Source organism: Hydra viridissima, unplaced genomic scaffold, assembly GCF_058129835.1.
Source record: "Hydra viridissima isolate aposymbiotic clone 2 unplaced genomic scaffold, HvirCarnegie_v1 scaffold_19, whole genome shotgun sequence".
In the NCBI taxonomy this organism is placed as follows: Eukaryota; Metazoa; Cnidaria; class Hydrozoa; order Anthoathecata; family Hydridae; genus Hydra; species Hydra viridissima.
In genome coordinates this window covers 398,605-417,575 of record NW_028324318.1, presented here as the reverse complement: position 1 = coordinate 417,575, position 18,971 = coordinate 398,605, and the positions used below count along the sequence as shown (strand labels likewise).

General features: G+C 29.9%; 1 protein-coding gene across 1 annotated transcript in view; it reads right to left on the bottom strand.

The window, feature by feature from the left end:
* Positions 1-868: 868 nt before the first annotated feature.
* The window catches only part of LOC149876508 (uncharacterized), a 96,857-nt gene continuing 78,754 nt past the window's right edge, over positions 869-18,971 (bottom strand). The window contains exons 3-11 of the mRNA XM_090075168.1: positions 16,332-16,491; positions 15,689-15,846; positions 10,587-10,713; positions 9,733-9,791; positions 9,049-9,168; positions 1,629-1,715; positions 1,478-1,535; positions 1,299-1,385; positions 869-1,040 (exon numbers count right to left, since the gene is read on the bottom strand). Coding sequence (XP_089931294.1) covers positions 949-1,040; positions 1,299-1,385; positions 1,478-1,535; positions 1,629-1,715; positions 9,049-9,168; positions 9,733-9,791; positions 10,587-10,713; positions 15,689-15,846; positions 16,332-16,491 — 948 coding nt within the window. The 3' untranslated portion in view covers positions 869-948. The remainder of the gene's footprint in view (positions 1,041-1,298; positions 1,386-1,477; positions 1,536-1,628; positions 1,716-9,048; positions 9,169-9,732; positions 9,792-10,586; positions 10,714-15,688; positions 15,847-16,331; positions 16,492-18,971) is intronic.

Here is an 18,971-nt window from a genome sequence, read left to right as displayed (position 1 = left end):
AAGTTTCATCATACAGAGTCATTCATAGCAGCCGAGAGAAATTTCGGGCCCCGGGGAAGTTTTTTTAAGGGGCCCTCATTATGATCAATTATATACCCAGAACCAAAAGAAGTGTGCTCTGGTCATTGAAAATTTAAAATAAAAGTTAATTAAATCTTTTAAAAGTCGAAACTATTTAAATCTTTTAAAAATTACTTTAAAAAACTATTTGTACCGACACGGGGCCCCGGTAATCCCCTTCCACCCTCCCCCCCCCCCCCCCCTCGGCGGCCATGGAGTCTTTCATCCAATTGATTTTTAATAACATCATTTAATAACGAGGCCGATGTTACAAAGTATTCAGGAAAGATATTATGAGCAACTTAAAACCTCATCCCAAGATTTGCAATATGTAGATTTTGGGAATGAGTTTTTTCTTGAAAAATGGTTTTGCTGTAATCTAGTGGAGACTTTATATTACCGAACGGAAAATACAGTAGGTTAATATGCATTATCTTCTTTATTGTAGAACAATCATTGTTACTGTAGATAGAATCTACTATTAATCTAGAATTGTTAAAACAAGCTTTATTTAGAAACAGGTTCGTGTAAAAATGATTTATTTCTTCGATATATTTATAACCGATATCGTCTTTTACTAAGAGAGTTGTAAAAAATATTAACATAAACTGAGAACAAAAAATATTTATAATTAATATATTAAACAGCTTATACAGAAAGTATATATTTATAAAAAGTCATCAAACGAAAGTAAAAATATGTGAGACAAAAACAGTAGGCACAAATTTTATTACACTCTTGATGTGATAAACTTTTTTATCAACTTTTTGCAAAAACTCATTTATAAAAAGAAGTTCTGGATATGAAAGTTTTATTGTTATGGACAAACAAAAAGATTTAAAAAGCGAAAATATCAGCAATTTTACAAAGATTGCTTAATGGACTACTTTAAAATGTTTGCATAGCGTTGTAATTAATTTGAATTTGCGGACTTTCAGCCAATTTAGGACATGATGGTAACCAAGAACCTTGTCCATACACTAATGCAAAAAAATAAAAAAATTACTAATAATAATAATTAAATTTAAAAAAAATTTGTTTTAACCAGTGGTTTTAATACTTTCATTTATATAATTTTTCAAAAGTTTAACTAATTTAAAAAGAAAATAGAAAAAAGTCCAACATAAGAATCATTCCACGACGCATAAGAATATCCAAGTGTACGATTCGTAAGAATATCCTTACGCAACAAACATATGAATATCCCCGCGATTTTCTGATTTGATCAATACACAAACCTTTTTCTTTTAATCCTTTTCTGAAATTTTTTGTGACGAAATAAGACCAAGTATAGACAATTATGCGTAGAAGCAAGCCCACAACGCCTAGACCAATTACGGATTTGTTATAATTTCAAAAATTCCAAAAGTTCACAAATTCATATAGAGTGCTTTGAGTTATTCAAAAAATAATTTACCAGCGGCAAATATGCAAATCGTAATGATTTTTCCTTCAGCGTTGATTTCCTCAGCAGTCTTATAAACAAAATTTTTAAAAAAGACTAAAAAATAATCCATGTATAAACTAAAATCTATGTAAAAAAAAACATCAAAATTTGATTGTATAACCCTTTTGAACAACCAAGCAATATATATTGGCTCCATTATTCCTAATAACCAGAAAAAATAGCTGATTCGAATCTTCTCATAACGCACCTAGCATGAAGATAAAAATAAAAATCTTAGTATCCTTTGACAATTTGACACACTTTACAAATGGCCTTCAAATAATTTAACTAAGCATTTGATATATGATAGTTATTTGAACATATCTCCAATCTAAGCATCGGATTCTGGAAACTTTTCGGATTAAAATCAGTAGAGAAATTTATTACTATGCGATACGAGACGAGACATTTCAAAATCGCTTTTAAAAATTTTCGATATATCTCGTAAGTTTCGAGACGAAATATAATAAACCCCGACGCAAACAAGATTTTTTTCGAGATTTTATTCCTAGACTCTCGAAATGAAGTTTTTACGAGATTTTCGAGAGTTGCATTTATAACAAGATTTCTCTTATCATTTCAAGATTTTAGGAAAAATTCGAGACTGTGGAAAAAAATTTTATTTCGAGAATTTTAAAATAGCAAAGTTTCAACGAGAATTTTTGTTCTTTTCGCGATCCATGAAACATTTTTGTTTCTAATTTTGTTTTTTGTTATGAATAAATAAAACTTTTAAAAATTTTTCTGTTTCAATGGTTTTATAAGTGGGTTTTCAAGTGGTGATGATGAAGATTCCAAGTAATAACCAACTCAGTTTTTCTTCAAGGTTATAATGATATATTGGTAGGCACCAGGTAGGTACCAGGAACTTACACAAGAGTGACCATCTGCAAGCAACTGCAACTTAGATTTGTAATTTTTAAGAAGTCATCCAACTTAGAAATCAGACAATCACATTGACTTGATCCTTTTACAGGGCTCGAACTCTCGACCTTTTGTACACTGGACTAGTGCACAAGACCGTTTGACTAATGAAACAATGTACAATATAAATAACATAATTATTATTTAAACAAGGTTAATATATAATGTAGAAAAAAGTTTGTTTCAATGGTCACTGTGGAGCAGAGAATTTCAAGGGTGATTATGATGTCCATTTAACTGAAGAGAAGACAATGGTGATTGTCCTCAGTGAAAATGATGAGGTCCAAGTGAATTAGCCAAGTTCAGAAATGACTTTAATGCCCATGACCAATGATGTTTCCTACCAAAAGGAAGTTAATTAAAGACACTGATGATGTTGGAACACTATTGCTCTCAGTCCATGCGATGATTCAGTGCAAATCGATTTTACCACATAAACTTTGTCCCTCCACTGGGCGCGAACGCGCAACCTTTAGTTTAATGAAACCGTGCACAAGACCGCTCGAGCATTGAAAAGTTGTTAAAATTAGACAGAAAATTATTATTTAAATCATATAAAACGGTTTAAGTTGTACTCGGGTGATTTAAGGCATGTCTCGTTTTTATGAGTGTTCGGTTGCACCACCAAACATTTCTTTTGAGCATGACTTTTTTTGGGAAACAATTCACTAAAATGAACATTACCAAGCAAAAGCTGTTAAAAATTAAAATATTATTTTTTTACGACGTTATGGGTTATCACGAATTTTGTCTTTTCTGAAAAAGAAGAATATCTTTAAAAATTAACAAAATGATCTCTATGCACATCTATTCCAGTAATGTTCAATCTAGTACACTTCGATAATTGTTATTATCCACTTGTACAATTAGTGATTGATGGTACGATCAGAAAATCCGACGTTTTTTATAATCTTCCGGCGTCGTCCCTAACACTACTAAAAGAAGCAATCATCGTTAACGGCACTTAGAGCAATAAAGTCAATAAGAATAATTAAGATTTTTTTTGTCGGGTGAAACCATGTGACCAAATTTACATTTTATTAGACATGAAGTTTTAGATTTTTAAATATTTTGCAGCTGTTTCAAGCAAAACCAAAATCATTTTCTAGTTTGAAAGTTTTACATGAAAATATGTTAAACCAGTTGTCTTGTTGCTATGTTTATCTTTTTGTTATTGGTTTTTACTTGAAAATGAATTTAATGTTTCACCTAATCTTTTCTAATTTTTATGATTCATTTTCTGTGTAATATACTTGGTATATGTAGGAAGTACATACATGCATACATACATACATACATACATACATACATACATACATACATACATACATACATACATACATACATACATGCATGCATGCATGCATGCATGCATGCATGCATCCATACATACATACATACATACATACATACATACATACATACATACATACATACATACATACATACATACATACATACATACATACATACATACATACATACATACATACATACATACATACATACATACATACATACATACATACATACATACATACATACATACATACATACATACATACATACATACATACATACATACATACATACATACATGCATACATACATACATACATACATTCATACATACATGCATGCATGCATGCATACATACATAAATACATACATACATTCATGCATTCATACATACATCTAAGTTGTTATTTTTTGAATTACTACAACAAGTTTTGTGAAATTTTCATTTTTCAGCAAATGTAATAATGATAAAAAACAAGACAAGTTTAGAAAGTACAAGGAAAAGTTGCAAAATCCAAATGTTTTTCATCAATTATTTGTCTTTAGTCAACCTTGAAGCTTTTATTGGTAGTGGGTCTAAATAAAACCTATACAAATATAAAAGAGAAGTTTTTTTTATTTCTTCCTTGAATTCCATTACATTTTTTTTTTCATTATATGATAACTACATTATAATGTGTATAAAATACAAGGTGCTGGATTAATATTGACAATTTTTTAATCCTTGTTTCTCATTGGGCAATGAAAAATAAATATCAAGCACTCTTCAAAATGCAATATATGGAAATGAGATCATAGTGTTAAGCAGATTATTTCATCGCAAAGGTAAGAAATGATAATGTTAAATACTAATTAATCTTTTTTTTTTTTACCGATAATTGATCACTCTAAATAATTGTATTAAATCTCACAATAGGGTTTTGCTAAATTTCATTCTTTCATTCAGCTTCTCTATTGTTAATTTTTAGAAAATACTTTGGAAAACTTTTGTAAGTTGACAAAGGCTGATATATACAAGGTTTTATAAGGCACATGGTGGATCAGACTGATGGCAGGGGTAATAAACCTATTTTTACTGCAGTTTAAAAGACAATCTTTAACTGTATTTTGTTTTAGAAAGAAAATATTTTACTACCTTATGTTTATCTATAAGTTTTTATTTCCTAAACTCAATTAAGTTATTATCTCCTGATTTGTTTGAGTCAAATTTTAAGATGTAGCCTGTGCTTGGAGTAATGAAAAGTGAAAAAATAAAATTATCAGGAATAATATACACCAGCGTCAACCTTTAGCCTTTTTGCATTAAAGGCAAGTGACAAATACCCTTTAAAAAGTCAAAAGACTTTTAGGGGGTATTTCACTACATTTTTCCTATTTCTACCATGCAAGTGTACAAAGTTGAATAGGTTTGGAACATTTAAATTTGAACCTAAGAACATAGCTAAACTCTCTAAGTGTTTTTATATGGAAGCTAAAATTTTAGGAGGCCTAAAAGAAATTCATCATTCTCAAAAAAAAGTATGAAAACTTTTCAGTGCCAGTTTCTTCACATTTGTATCGAAGAAAGATCTAGTAAATTGTCATATTTTTTCCTTTAAAAAAAATTTGGTTGAACCAATAAAGGCATTTCTGAGCAGTATTCTCAAAAAGGATGTAATATTTTGGAACCTCAAGTTCAGTAAGAACTTACACTTTATATAGGTAAATATAATCATTTATATTTAATAAAAATAAAGTACTATTTTTTGTTAAATATGAATGTATAGATTTGATAGATGTATATTTTTATCTATTATCGGCTGTTTCTATAAAAACAATATCGGCTTTTGATAACGGTATATTTAACGTCTAACTCTTAATGAGATCAATCCCGCGAGGTGAAAACACGTCACACGCGTTTAAACAAAAGTAACACGAAAATAAAACGAAAATTTCTCAGACTGGCCTTAAATCACCCGAGTAAGAACTATTCTTACAGTGTTTTGTTTTGTTTTAAATTCTTGTTTTTTTTTAATTTTTAAAAATAAATTATTATTACGAGATTTTTATTACTTATCGAGATTTTAATGTATTTTTAGTATTAGAATGTTTTTAAAAGAATTGAACTACACTAATAAATTATTATAAACTAATATAAATAAAAAATATATTAACTAAACAAGTTTGATAAATTTTACAGTAAAAAGATTTGTTTTAATTGTCAGATGAGGAGATGTCCGCAGTTGATGATTATGATGTTCATTAAATTGATAAAGGGCATTAATTAAAGTAACAGAAGACGATTGTTTGAATGTGATTTTTCTCAGCGGCGATGATGATGTTAAGTTAAGGAAAGAAGAATTTAGAAACTTGAAATCAAAACTGCTTGATAAGTATCAAAACAACGCAATTCAAGTAGACTTTACCACATAAACTTACTCCTTTGACGGGGCGCGACCGCGAGACCTTTAGTACATTAGACTAGTGCACAAGACACTTGACCAGTGAAACATAGTACAATATAGAGAAATAATTAAATATTTAAATGAAATAAAAGGGATTAAGTTGTAAGAAATGTTTCAGCGGTGTTTTTCTTATTTAAAAAGAATACTTTATGAAGTTTTAAAGAATAAACTATTATTACGATATACAGCTGCGAAAAATAAAATAGCACCACCACCAAAAATTAGTTGAAATTAGAATTTTTAGCTATTTTTGATAGTTTGAAAATCTTTTAAATACATATTTAAAAGTAAAATGGCTTAAAATTTTTATAAAAAACAAAATATACAAGTTTTAATATATAGTATTCATTTATTAAACTAAAATTCAAAAAATATCAAATAAAACGCGAAAAAAATAATAGCACCACAGCTTTAATGTGTACTTTAAAATAACGAAATATTATGAGATCAATTGTTTTAAACATTTTACAATAAATATTAGTTATTTCTTAACATATTAGTATTTTGTAGCGTGACCTTTATTGGCAATGACGGCTACACAACGTCTTGGTATTGAGTTTACCATATCCTGACATCGCTTTAGCGGAATTTCGCTCCATGTCTCCTTAACTACGTTCCAAAGTGACTCCTTCGTGGTGGGTTTGGCAGCAGCAACCACCTCCTTTACGTCAGCCCACAAATTCTCGATTGGGTTAAGGTCTGGCGACTGTGCTGGCCACTCCATAACGTTCACTTTATGCTCCTCAAACCAATTCTTCGCCTTCTTGCTAGTGTGCTTTGGGTCATTGTCCTGTTGGAACACCCAGGACAACGGCATTTCATAGTCTGCATACGGCAACATCACTTTATCAAATATATCAACATAAACGCGTTGGTCCATAATAGTAGTAATGTGATGAATGGGCTCTACTCCGAAATAAGAAAAGCATGCCCATATCATTATGCTACAACCTCCATGTTTAATAGCTTTGATGGTACATTTTGGATTGTATTCTGCATTCGGCGGTCTTCTGACATACGCCCGAGAGCCTTTTCCACCATAAAGCACAATCTTATTTTCGTCTGTCCATAAAACATTCCTCCATTTTTCGAGTGGCTAATTTGAGTGTTTTTTTAGTAAACGCAATACGCTTTACAACATGTCTGGCACTTAGAAGTGGAACTTTTCTGGGGCTACAGGCTTTTCATCCATTAACTCGCAGACAACTCCGAACTGTTTGTACTGTTGCATCGATGTTAAAGTCCTTTTTAAGCTCGGTAGCTGTTTTTAAAGGTTCCTTTTTAGCCTGTCGCACTAAGCGATTGGCCAGTAATATTGAAATAGAACGTTTTCGACCACGTGTTTCAGGCTTTTCTTGAAATTTTATGGCATTTCTTATAATTTTCTTGAAACACTTAACTTAACGACCAACTTCTCTATAAGATTTCCCTGCTAATATCAACTTTCGGATCAGTTCTCGTTTTTCTGCACAACAATGCTTTCCGCGTCCCATTTTTATATGTAAATGTCTCCTACTAATACGCACTAACATAAAACGAATAAAACAGCAAAATAAAACCAACGCTTACTATTTTCACAACTATTTTTACCGTTACTAGAGTATTTTACAACAAAAGACTGTGTGGTGCTACTTTATTTTTCGGTCAGAATTGGCATTTTTGATTAAAATCGAGCAACACCAACCAGTTTTTTTCCCAAAACGATTTGTTTTAGAAAATTAACATGTTAGCTAATATTTTAAACAGAAAAGCTATAAAAAAAATTTATTTTTTGCATGGTGTTTTCTTAACAAAAAGGGAAATACGCTTTGTGGTGCTATTTTATTTTTCGCAGCTGAATTTATTACTTTTTCAGATTTATAATTATTTTAAAAATAAAAAAAGTGTTTGCAAAAATTTAATGGACTGCTTTTTTGGTTTCTTTTGGAACAAATTTTTCTCTTTCAATGTTTTAATTTTCAAATAATCTTTCAGCGATTATTATGATGACCAATTTGTTTATTGCTTTCGAAAAGCCAGCAACTCCACGTGTAGGCAACATTAATCGTAATTTGTGATCTCTGAAATTTTCAGCAATCTAATTGATCTTTCAAAGTTTAAAGTTTAACCAAATATAGGGCGCGAACCCGCGACCTACCTTGACTTTATGGACTTGTGCACAAGATCCCTTAGCTATTGAAACATTTAGAGTTTAATGTACAGAAATAGCTATAATTTAAGAAAAAAACAAACAAAGTATTAAGTAATCCATGATCAATGTCAGGTCGCAATTTCGCACCCGGTGGGAGGAAAATCTGTAGGAAGCAATTTTAAACTTATAGGCAAACCAATACCAGTCTTGCAACGTGATTGCTCTTATTGATGATATACACTTATACACAATCAAAATTAAAAAAGGCCATGTTTCAACATTTAATTTGCATTGAAAAAAGAAGTGGATTCATCTTTCTTCTCGTTGAAACCTTAACTCAAGCAGTAGGTATCTTCTCGAAAACTTTTTCAAAAAATACGCTCTCGTACCGTAATGGTCTCGAAACCAATCTAGAATTTCTCGTATCGTATCAAAACGTCTTGGAATGAAAAACATTTTTAGAATCCGGTGCTTACTCTGAACGAAGCGTCGACCTTAGGTTTATTCCTTAATAACAATTAATAGCAAATACAGTACACTCTTATAATTCAGAGTTTTAAGATAAATCGAGTTTCTGAAGTTTATCAAATTGGACTGTTTATGTTTTTAAAACAGAAAATTTATTTGGTGTGTTAAAAAAAAACGCTGATGATTCCTCCAAACCAATCGAAAGGAATATTTTTAAACAAGTTGACCATTTTTAAATAACAGGGTTTTTCTTTTAACAATATTGCACTCCTTACCATTAAGAATCCTAAAAGAACCCAGATAAAGCTCAATGCTACTCCAAAACTCAGAGCAAGATCTTCACCCCTTTCCTGCGATCTCTTTCTACCACTTACAATCAAAATAAGCAAGCTTATCTAAAAGTAAATATAGGCTAGTTGTTTCGAATTAAAATTTTTAAGAAATATTTTAAAATATTTTTCACCGCTCACACAATTAAAACCTAAAAAATATTGTACAGATCTAACTTTTAACAAATATGCAGAACTTTTTTCTGCTGCTGATTTAAGACCACTGTTGGTTCGCCAAAGGGACAACAATACACTTGTAGCGCTAACTTAAATGTAACCATTTTAAACATTTTTTTGAAAAATGTAAGGGATTCTTAAGTTAAAGCGGAACAAGATGCTGTGGACAAAAGTAAAAGCACAATCAAAAAGTAATGCTTCTAATAAAACTCTTTTGCTTTTAACATGCAACCATTTAAGAAAGTAATTACCACGTTTGCTATATATGCTTTTAAATAACAATTATAAAAAAGAAATGGCATTAAAGTATGTTTAATAAACCTTCCGACTATTTTTTATAGATATTTAAAAATAATGTTTTTTATTTATAACAAGTATAAAAATGATAAGAATCATTTAAAAAATTATATATTAAGTAAATTGCAACATTATCTTTTGTGAGACAATACTTACTACCAACTGGAAATCGAACTTCAAAAGTACAGTGAAAATAAACATTGTTTGACACATGTCTAAAGCATAGCAAACAAAAAAACTCTCTTTTCATACTGAAACCATTAAACATTACAAATAGTAACAATACATCCAATATCACTAATTTTCGCATTTGAAATTCTTTTTCTATTGACTAGTGTTTAGCTATAATTTCTTGCAATAAAAATATTTTTGTTTCAAAAAGCTTTCAATTGAAAATACTTCAACCAATGGCTAATATTTGATAATGAATATATTTTTGTCATATTAAAAACATATTTAAAAGGATACGCATACTTTTTTGTCTCCTAATTTATCTTAACACAAAATTTTTCTTTCCCTGAAAAATTGGAGTTTTATATTTTCATCTGTTAATGGTTTTTTTTTATATAAAATTTAGAAAAAAGGAGGTTTTCCAACTGTATACCATATTTATTTATTTATTTTTTTTACTTTATTGTTTCACTAAATGGACACTAAATTTTATGAGCGTATCTGAGGTAATTTTTAAGTATAAATTAAATGAAAAATTTTGGTAGAGGAGAGTTTTTAGGATAAGAGAAAACGTAGACTTGAAACGTTGTGTTCACTGCGAGAAAGCTACACACTTAACAGATTAAAATCATTTGCTTGAGAAATATCAAATAGATTATCAAGTTCCAGCTGCTTCAATAATGTCTGTGCTAATATAAACTTAATTAGATCTTAAATTCACATAAAATGAAATAAAATGATAAAAATAGGATTAACATTAAATGCTATTTTAATTTTATATGACAAAAATATGGTTTAAGTACCTTTAGTACTGAGGCCTTAAATATAATGATACATACCTTGAAATAATGGATTCCCACCAACAGTTTTAAAAATAAGGTTCTTGGACCTGTAAAACTTGTAAGCAATAATTATCCCCAAGACAATATCAAATGGACCAAGAACAGAAATTACAATTAGACGAACCTAAAAAGAAGTCTTAAAAAACAAAATAAATACAAGTACGTTAAACTATTTATACTATTTACAAAAGGTATAAATGTAGCATTATATATTACTTTATTGCAAACATGTTTACTCTCTCTCTATACACACACTCACATATATGTATATATATATATATATATATATATATATATATATATATATATATATAGATAGATAGATAGATAGATAGATAGATAGATAGATAGATACATATATATATAGATACATGCATAAGTAAGTATATATATATATATTTGCAATATTATATACAGTGTTTATATAATATATTACAGCTTTTCCTATAATAGAGAAATATTTACTTGTGTATCACGCAGTTTTGTACTTATAAATGAGAAAATAATACAGGTAAAGTTAGGTGAAATTATTTTAATATGCAGGGGTTGCTTCTGTTGTCTAAATTAACAACAGATACAGGAAATCACATTTGCTCAATATATATGTTTTATTACTAATGAAATCATTGAATCAAAACTGCCAAAATAATAGTTTGGCCAAAATAGTCATTTAAACCACCAAATTGTCTCTAAGTGAGTTTTAAATGAGAAGTTTATAAAATTTATGATACTTTTAAAAGACAACTCTTAGAAAAAGAACTATCAATATTCAAGATGGCGAACATTAAGGATTTGTCGAATATATTTGTACTTTCAATTTTAGATTAGAGCACTTTTCATTAACCTTTGATACCTATATCTTTATACGATTCTTAATCAGCATAAATATGTCTATCATTATCAATTATAAAAAAAGGAGGGTGCGAAAGTCGAGTAGCGCTCTTATTTCAAATAGCAAATTCCACAAGCTTTAATTAACCGAAACTTTATTTGAAAGTTATTTTTTTTAGTTCTGCTGGTACAGCTTAGACCCTAGTATACTTAACATACTGCAAAGCATGGTGGATGTATAGGGCTGTTTTTATATACTAAGGAGTTGGGGCTGCATTTTGCATTAAAAGTATTACGGATCAATACCTCAGGAAAACTATCTTTCGCAAAAACTTGGCTAAACAACATTAAGTACAAAGCGCCTTTAAATTAGTTTTTTATGAAAAAAAAACCCACTATAACTTCTAAATTTAGAGACCCACTATAACTTCGAAATTTTGGATTACGCTTGCTACACTAAAAGATATGCACAGTTAGTAGACTTAATCCAGAACTGTTGATCATCAGCTATTAAAAGCTCATCTTAATGATTCTTTCTTGCTTAGTATGATATTTATTGACTTTTAGGCAAATCTTGTTAACTTCTCTCCCTCTAAGTAATTCAAAAACTGTTATCATACTGTACACTTTGTAATTGAATTGCGTGGAAGAAGTTCATAAAGTTTGAGCAGTTTTTTTATGAGCGTATTTATTGTAATTTTTAAATATAAATTAAATGCAAAATTTTGGTTGAGGAGAGTTTTTTAGGGGAAGAGAAAATGTAGAGTTGAAACGCTGTGTTCGCTGCAAGAAAGCTATAAGCTAACCGGGCACTTGATGGAGTCTCCTTCGAACATCTTTGAAAAAATGCGATGGTACATCCAAAACCGTGATTTGGCTGCAGCGAATCAAGTGGTTGCAGAGAAGCACATTGCTTTGTTGACAGTGCTCTTTCATGTCTTGTTGCGAAGTGGTGCTTACAATGGTTTTTGAGTGGAAGACAAGAAAGATGCGAAGCGAATCGAAGATGTGTTTATATTTACTGAGTTTTTTCTTTGGATGCCTACGTGGCATGAGTTGCATATGAAGCGGAAGATGAGGAAAAAGTGGATGTCTCTTTTGCTGATCTATAACGTTTTTCGTGTCTGGCGAAGTAACCTAACAAGGGGGATGGTACTTGTACTTGTAGTTAGATTGCTAGAAGCAGTGTCTGAGATTTGGATCCGCAAAAAAAAAAAGCATTAATGTGATATTCCGGAAAGAAAGAGCCGGTTTGAATCGAATGTGATCCCTAAGGATTAAGGAGGAGTGTAATTAAATTGCGCGGAAGAAATTACGTAAAGCTTTAAATATTTCAAAGAACAAAGAACCAACAAAGCGGATATTGAAGTAGTTTCTTTGAAATATTATACATATAGGTTCAGCGGTTTTTTTATGAACGTATCTGAGGTAATTTTTAAGTATAAATTAAATGCAAAATTTTGGTAGAGGAGAGTTTTTAGGATAAGAGAGAATGTAGAATTGAAACGTTGTGTTCGCTGCGAGAGAGCTACACACTTAACAGATTAAAATCATTTGCTTGAGAAATATCAAATAGGTTATCAAGTTCCAGTTTCTGCTTTTCTTGCATCAGCTTGAAATCATTTTAACAATTTGCTCTGGTGTCTTTATCTTTTTTAAATTATTTTTTTACTTTTCTTAAAAGGCTTTTTCCATTTTGCCAATACGTTTCGATAAGTGTCCTTTTGTTTATACTTTCATAATGTTTTTTGCTATTAAATCGCATAACTTCCAGAAGGCTTGTTAATCAACGTTCTTAAAAAGTGATTTATATGACAAGCTAAACTTAAATTGCTTTGTTGGACAAGCATAGTCCCTTAAAAAAGATGATATAAGAAATTGTATGCATTGGAAAAAACAGAATAAGACAAACTTTCTGTATGAAAAAGGTATAATTACCTCATATAAATGTTACAAACTATTTTTTGTGCTCCTTTTTAGAGAATATATGAAAAAATATTTTTCAGTGACAATAAAATATTGTAGTTTATTCTCTTCTGGCATATGCCTACCAGAGTTGAAATTGTTAGGATTAACTTGAGTCTAACTTTTGCCTTAGTAAAGAGCGAAAGATTCATGCGTTAAAAGTTTCATTTTTCTAATAGTTTTCTTTATTGAAACCTGGCTGCAAATAAAACGTATACCTTTTCCCTTCTATTTATACAGTTTACAAGTTGTGACTTATTTATTAACCAAACTTAAGTTGTACGTATTTGATAATGCAGTATGACAATCTCAGCCTTAAGTTTCAGTTATTATATAAATATCTAAGCATCATTATAATATTTTTATAACAATTATTTGGAAGCAGCTTTTTGCAATATTATTTTAGATATCATTCACAATATGTGTAATACCACTCAACTAATCAAAAAGAGTTTTTCTTAATATTATCAACATAAATAATGGCCTTTTCCAGTTTATAAGCAAAAGAAAGAGACAAAAGCAATGTGTGATCATTAAATGTGATTTGCTTAGTCTGTCATTGTATCTTAAATATTCTCAAATAACCAATGAGCAGGAAAGATGGATCTAGAGACAAAAATCAATTTAATGTCTGATAAAAATACGCTGAACTCATATTTTTATTTTTCAGCGTCATTAGTGCCAATTAGCCTACAAAACTAGTGCAAGTCTGCTTTATTTATGGCATTCTTCGGTATCACCAATAGGCACGTCAAAAGAATCAAGAGTCCTCTTAACACCATAGGTAAGTTCTTTGATAAATAATTCAAAAATAATTGTTTATAAAAGTTACTTTCATCCTTTTTTATACCTTTAAAAAGTTCTATAACATGATTCTCAAAATGACATACATAAATTTTTTTTAGTTTTTCAAGAGAAACATCCAGATGCTAGTATTAGTAATGAGATTTATTGAAAGATATCTTTGAGTAAGCTTAACAGTTTCAGCATCTCATTCCGATTTCCATTCAGCGATATTTAACTTAAGTGACATGAGTTTCTTGCAAAATGTGTTTCTAACATCAATCAGCAGTTGATGCAAACTCTCAATAGTCGAGGTCTTTTAAATGGAAAGAGACTGCCAGCTGCAGCAAAGAAATACAAAAGCAATCTGCACAAGGAAGTAAAGTGAAAACAAAAAAAAAAGGCAACAAATTTCTTTCGATTTAACATCTTGAAAGAAATTTTATAGTTGAATAAAACCACAAATGACATACACCTTTATTGATACTTATCCTTAAACTGATTTTGCAACTATGAGTTGACTTCAGATAAAGTTTATTTCAGCTTATTTACGATGCAAGAGTTACTGTGAAGACCTGAATGTGGCAACAATTTTGGTCTATTTCATAACGAATTGCATACCCAAAGATATGAACAACTTGAAGCTGTTTTTTGAAAATTACTAAGAAAACTATTTTTAAAAATTTAATTCGTTCAAAAATGATCTCTTCTTTTTTGACAAAATCAAAAAGAGGTCATTTGTACATGACATGAGATTTAGGTCTTATAAATAAAAAGGCAAATTATAAGACACTAACTGATCTGTTTTTACACTATGGTAAATATATATCGAATTCATGTTACAATGAGCATTTTCCGTAACACCTTAGAGCAAGCTAAGAAATATTTGGCTTCATCAGATCTAAATTATATAATTTAAAATTTAAGTATTATATCCTAAATAGTTTTGGTAATTTAAACTTTAATTTACTTAATTATTTGTTTTAACTGTAATATACATAAACCATACTCCCAGTTCAATAGGGACATTAGTGCAAAAAACAGAAAATTTCAAAACACCGTATCTTTAACTATATACATGTTATGTTTCTGATCCAATACAGCTACATTTAATAAAACTCACTCTATGGCATTGTTTAACAACTTTGCTGACCCCTTAATCTGCATACATGTGCAGCTACACTTATATTCCTTTGTTTAGTTATGTAATTAAAAAAAGTTAGGTTACGAGTAATTTTATAGTTTTAAAAAATTGTTTCTTCATTTTCCATGATTTTTCTATTTTACACTTATAACTTTATTGAACTAAGTGTGCAAAAATTTTAGTATGTGGCCAGATTGTATTAAAAACCTAACTTTTTAAAGTTAAAAATACAGCATTATTGAAATTTTCTATTTTTTGCACATATTTCCCTACTGAAATGGGAGTGCAAAACATTTATTCAGAATTGAGTAAAAGTTATCACTTAAGTGCTATGATTAAAACATATAAAGAATGTATACTTATATCGTTTACTTACCAATTTTAAGATATATGTACCGTTCTTATCATACCGACCTTTAACTCCGAACTCAACAATGCAGTACAGCATCACAATCACTGTAGCAATAATGGACACAAGCAGCTCAAATGGACGCTCACGAAAAATTCCATGTATAATATAGTACATAATGAATACTATAAAAAGAAAAAATTCAAAATTAAAATTTACAGATTTTATTTAAATTTATCAATTACAAATATTAAACAAAAAAACCATACATAAGCTTTTTGTTTATCTTTAATAGTCTAATTACTGGTAGCCATTATATCAGTTAAACTAATATTTTGGTTTATGAAGGGACGATATCTTTTCTTTTCCTTTTTTTAATTAACAATGAAATAATTTTAGAAAGGAACATAAAACCACTCTCAAAAAGAAAGTAAAAAAATAGAAAGAAAGAAACTCATTAATTTTAATGAACTCTGCTTTTAAAATAAAAAAGAATATGTTAAATATATGAGATATGTGCAATATGTGCATACAGTTTTTCCTATTCACAAAAGTAATTGTAGCAGCGTTATACATAATAAATTTAAACAACTTCATATATGTGTGTGTAAAATATATTTTTGAAACATGTATTTACAAAATACAAAACAGTGAAATAATAGAAACTTACTTAAATTTATCAACAGCAAAAGAGCAAAAGTGAAGTCTGAACTTGGAGGCTTGGATTCACGTATACGCACCACAGTTATTATACCAGCACTTACTACACTCACAAAAGCTAACAAGATAAATGTCAGTTCTGTTGGTTTCAAATCATTTACTAAGCGGAACTAGAAAATTTAAACAAAAATTATTTTAGTAATTAAAATACTAAAATTTCTTTGTTAAATATGATACAGCATAAATAGATATTTTAAATGCATTGCTATATCCTTTCATTTCCAATTTTCTACATTAACGTATATACATATACAACATCCACTTTATGTTTCATTTTTAATGAAGACAGCTACAGTACTGTGAATAAGTTTTAGCCCACCATAATTTTATAATTATTTTTGATTTTATTGTAAAAATATGAAGGACTTATGAAGAACAAAAAAATTAGGTTTATAGACACATATATTACAAACAAAAATATCTTGAAATAATTTAATCAATTATGATACATGAAGAAAAAACAATTAATACTTCCTAAGTCCGCCCTTTGCATTAAACACAGAAGCGAATCTCCTGGAATTGTAATGAAACTTTGTAGAATACTGGGTAAATCTACAGTTAAGCGGCCTAAAATAATATTACATTTTTGCTTTTTGCGCTCTCGTTCGCGGAGACTGAAAACGTCATAGACTATTTATTAAAAGCAAATTAGATAAGTTATAAAGTAGTTTTTTTACTTTTTTTTTTTTTCTAATTTTGGAACTGTGTACTTTTTATATAGGGCTATCATAGTCCTGATTTTCATCAGGACTATCTTGATTTGAAGGGTCTGTCCTGACTGTCCTGATCAGGTGCCAAAATGTCCTGATTTTAAAAAACCATAACAAAAAAGAAAAAAATATCATTTTGACAAAAACTAAAAAATAAAGCAAAGAGAAAATTGTTGACTTGGCAACTCCAACTTCTCCATTCAATATTTACTATTTTCTTGCAATTTTAGGCAGTGCTGGCAGAAATGGCAGTGGTAGCAGACATGATAAGGCAGTACTTTACTTTTGTTTTTGCTGGTTTGGTACTTTCCACTTTTACGAAGTTTCTACTTCGTGACAGAGGGTTTTTTAGTGTTAAACTTTTACTTTAACTTAAAGTTAAAAAAAATCCTTTATTAAAGTCAAAATGTCGAAAAGAAAGTGCCATTTTAATGAAACTCTGAAGAATGAATTTCCTTTTCTGAATAAAGTTTATGAAAGTGGTGAAAAAGTTAGATGCGGAGATTGTTTGACTGATTTTTCTGTTGCAAATGGCGGAAGGACAGACATCACCAAGCATTTAACAACGGAGAGACACAAAAATGCTTTGAAAGCATCAGCAAGTTCTGCATCAATAACATCGTTCTTCAAGACTGATAATTTAAGTGATAAAGATCTAGTATTGGCTACTTTTGGTTTTCACACTGCAATTCATGATTTGAGCTTCAAAACTGCTGATTGCTCTACCAAATTAATTTCAAAACTTTTTGAACCAAAGTTTGGACTTGCAAGAACAAAATGTGAGGCTATTATTCTCAATGTTATTCTACCAATGATTTCTGAAGAAATTATGGAGGAGTTGAAGAAAGCTACTTTTATCACCATTGCAACTGATACATCTAACCGAAATGAACTGAAACTTTTTTCTGTCCTTGTTAGATATTTTGTGCCTGGAGTAAAAGTTAAATTACTGGAATTTCAAAATGTACCTGGTGAAACATCAGAAACTTTGTGCAATGCTCTGCAATCTGCCATCAATAGCCATGATTTATCAAGGAAAGTGATTGGATTCTGTGGTGACAACTGCAACACAAACTTTGGTGGAGTGAAAAGACGAGGACAAAACAATGTTTACAGTCGGTTAAAAAAGTTTCTTGTCGAGAGATTGTTGGGATTGGCTGAGGAGCTCACATAGCTCACAACTGCATTCAAACAGCTGTCGATGGTTTACCAACTGATGTTGAAGCTCTTGTGGTGAAAATTTACAAATATTTTCACATCTACACTGTCAGAGTTACTCAACTGCAAGAATTCTGCGAGTTTGCTGATGTTCACTACAAGAGAGTTTTGCAGCATGGAAGCACAAGATTCCTCTCTTTACTACCCGCAATTCAGAGAATTTCGGAAATCTTTGCGGGACTAAAATCTTTCTTCTGTTCTCAAGAGCAATCTCCAGTGATAATTAGTAAGTTCTTTAGCGATGAACGTGGTGAAATGTATCTTTGGTTTGTTCATGGTCAGCTTCAGACATTCAACAAAACAATTCTGAGAATTGAAAAAACAAGAGCAAGTGTATGTGATATTGTTAATGAGATAAAGGTATTGCAGAATAATCTGAAGGAGAGATTTGAGAATAAGTTTATTCCACTGGAAGCTGAAAAGATATTTGCAAAACTATTTGAAGACAAAATTATTGACGAAATTGCTGTCAAAAAAGAATTTACTGGTTTTTACGAGAGATGCCTTTCTTATATTGACCTTTGGAAAGATAGCTTTGCTGATGCTGAAAAGTTCATGTGGATTCAAAACAATGCAATAACATTTCCAGAGTTGGAAGAAGCTGCAGAAAGAATTAACCGAAAAATTGGATGTACAGCAATAAATACTGATGAACTATTTGA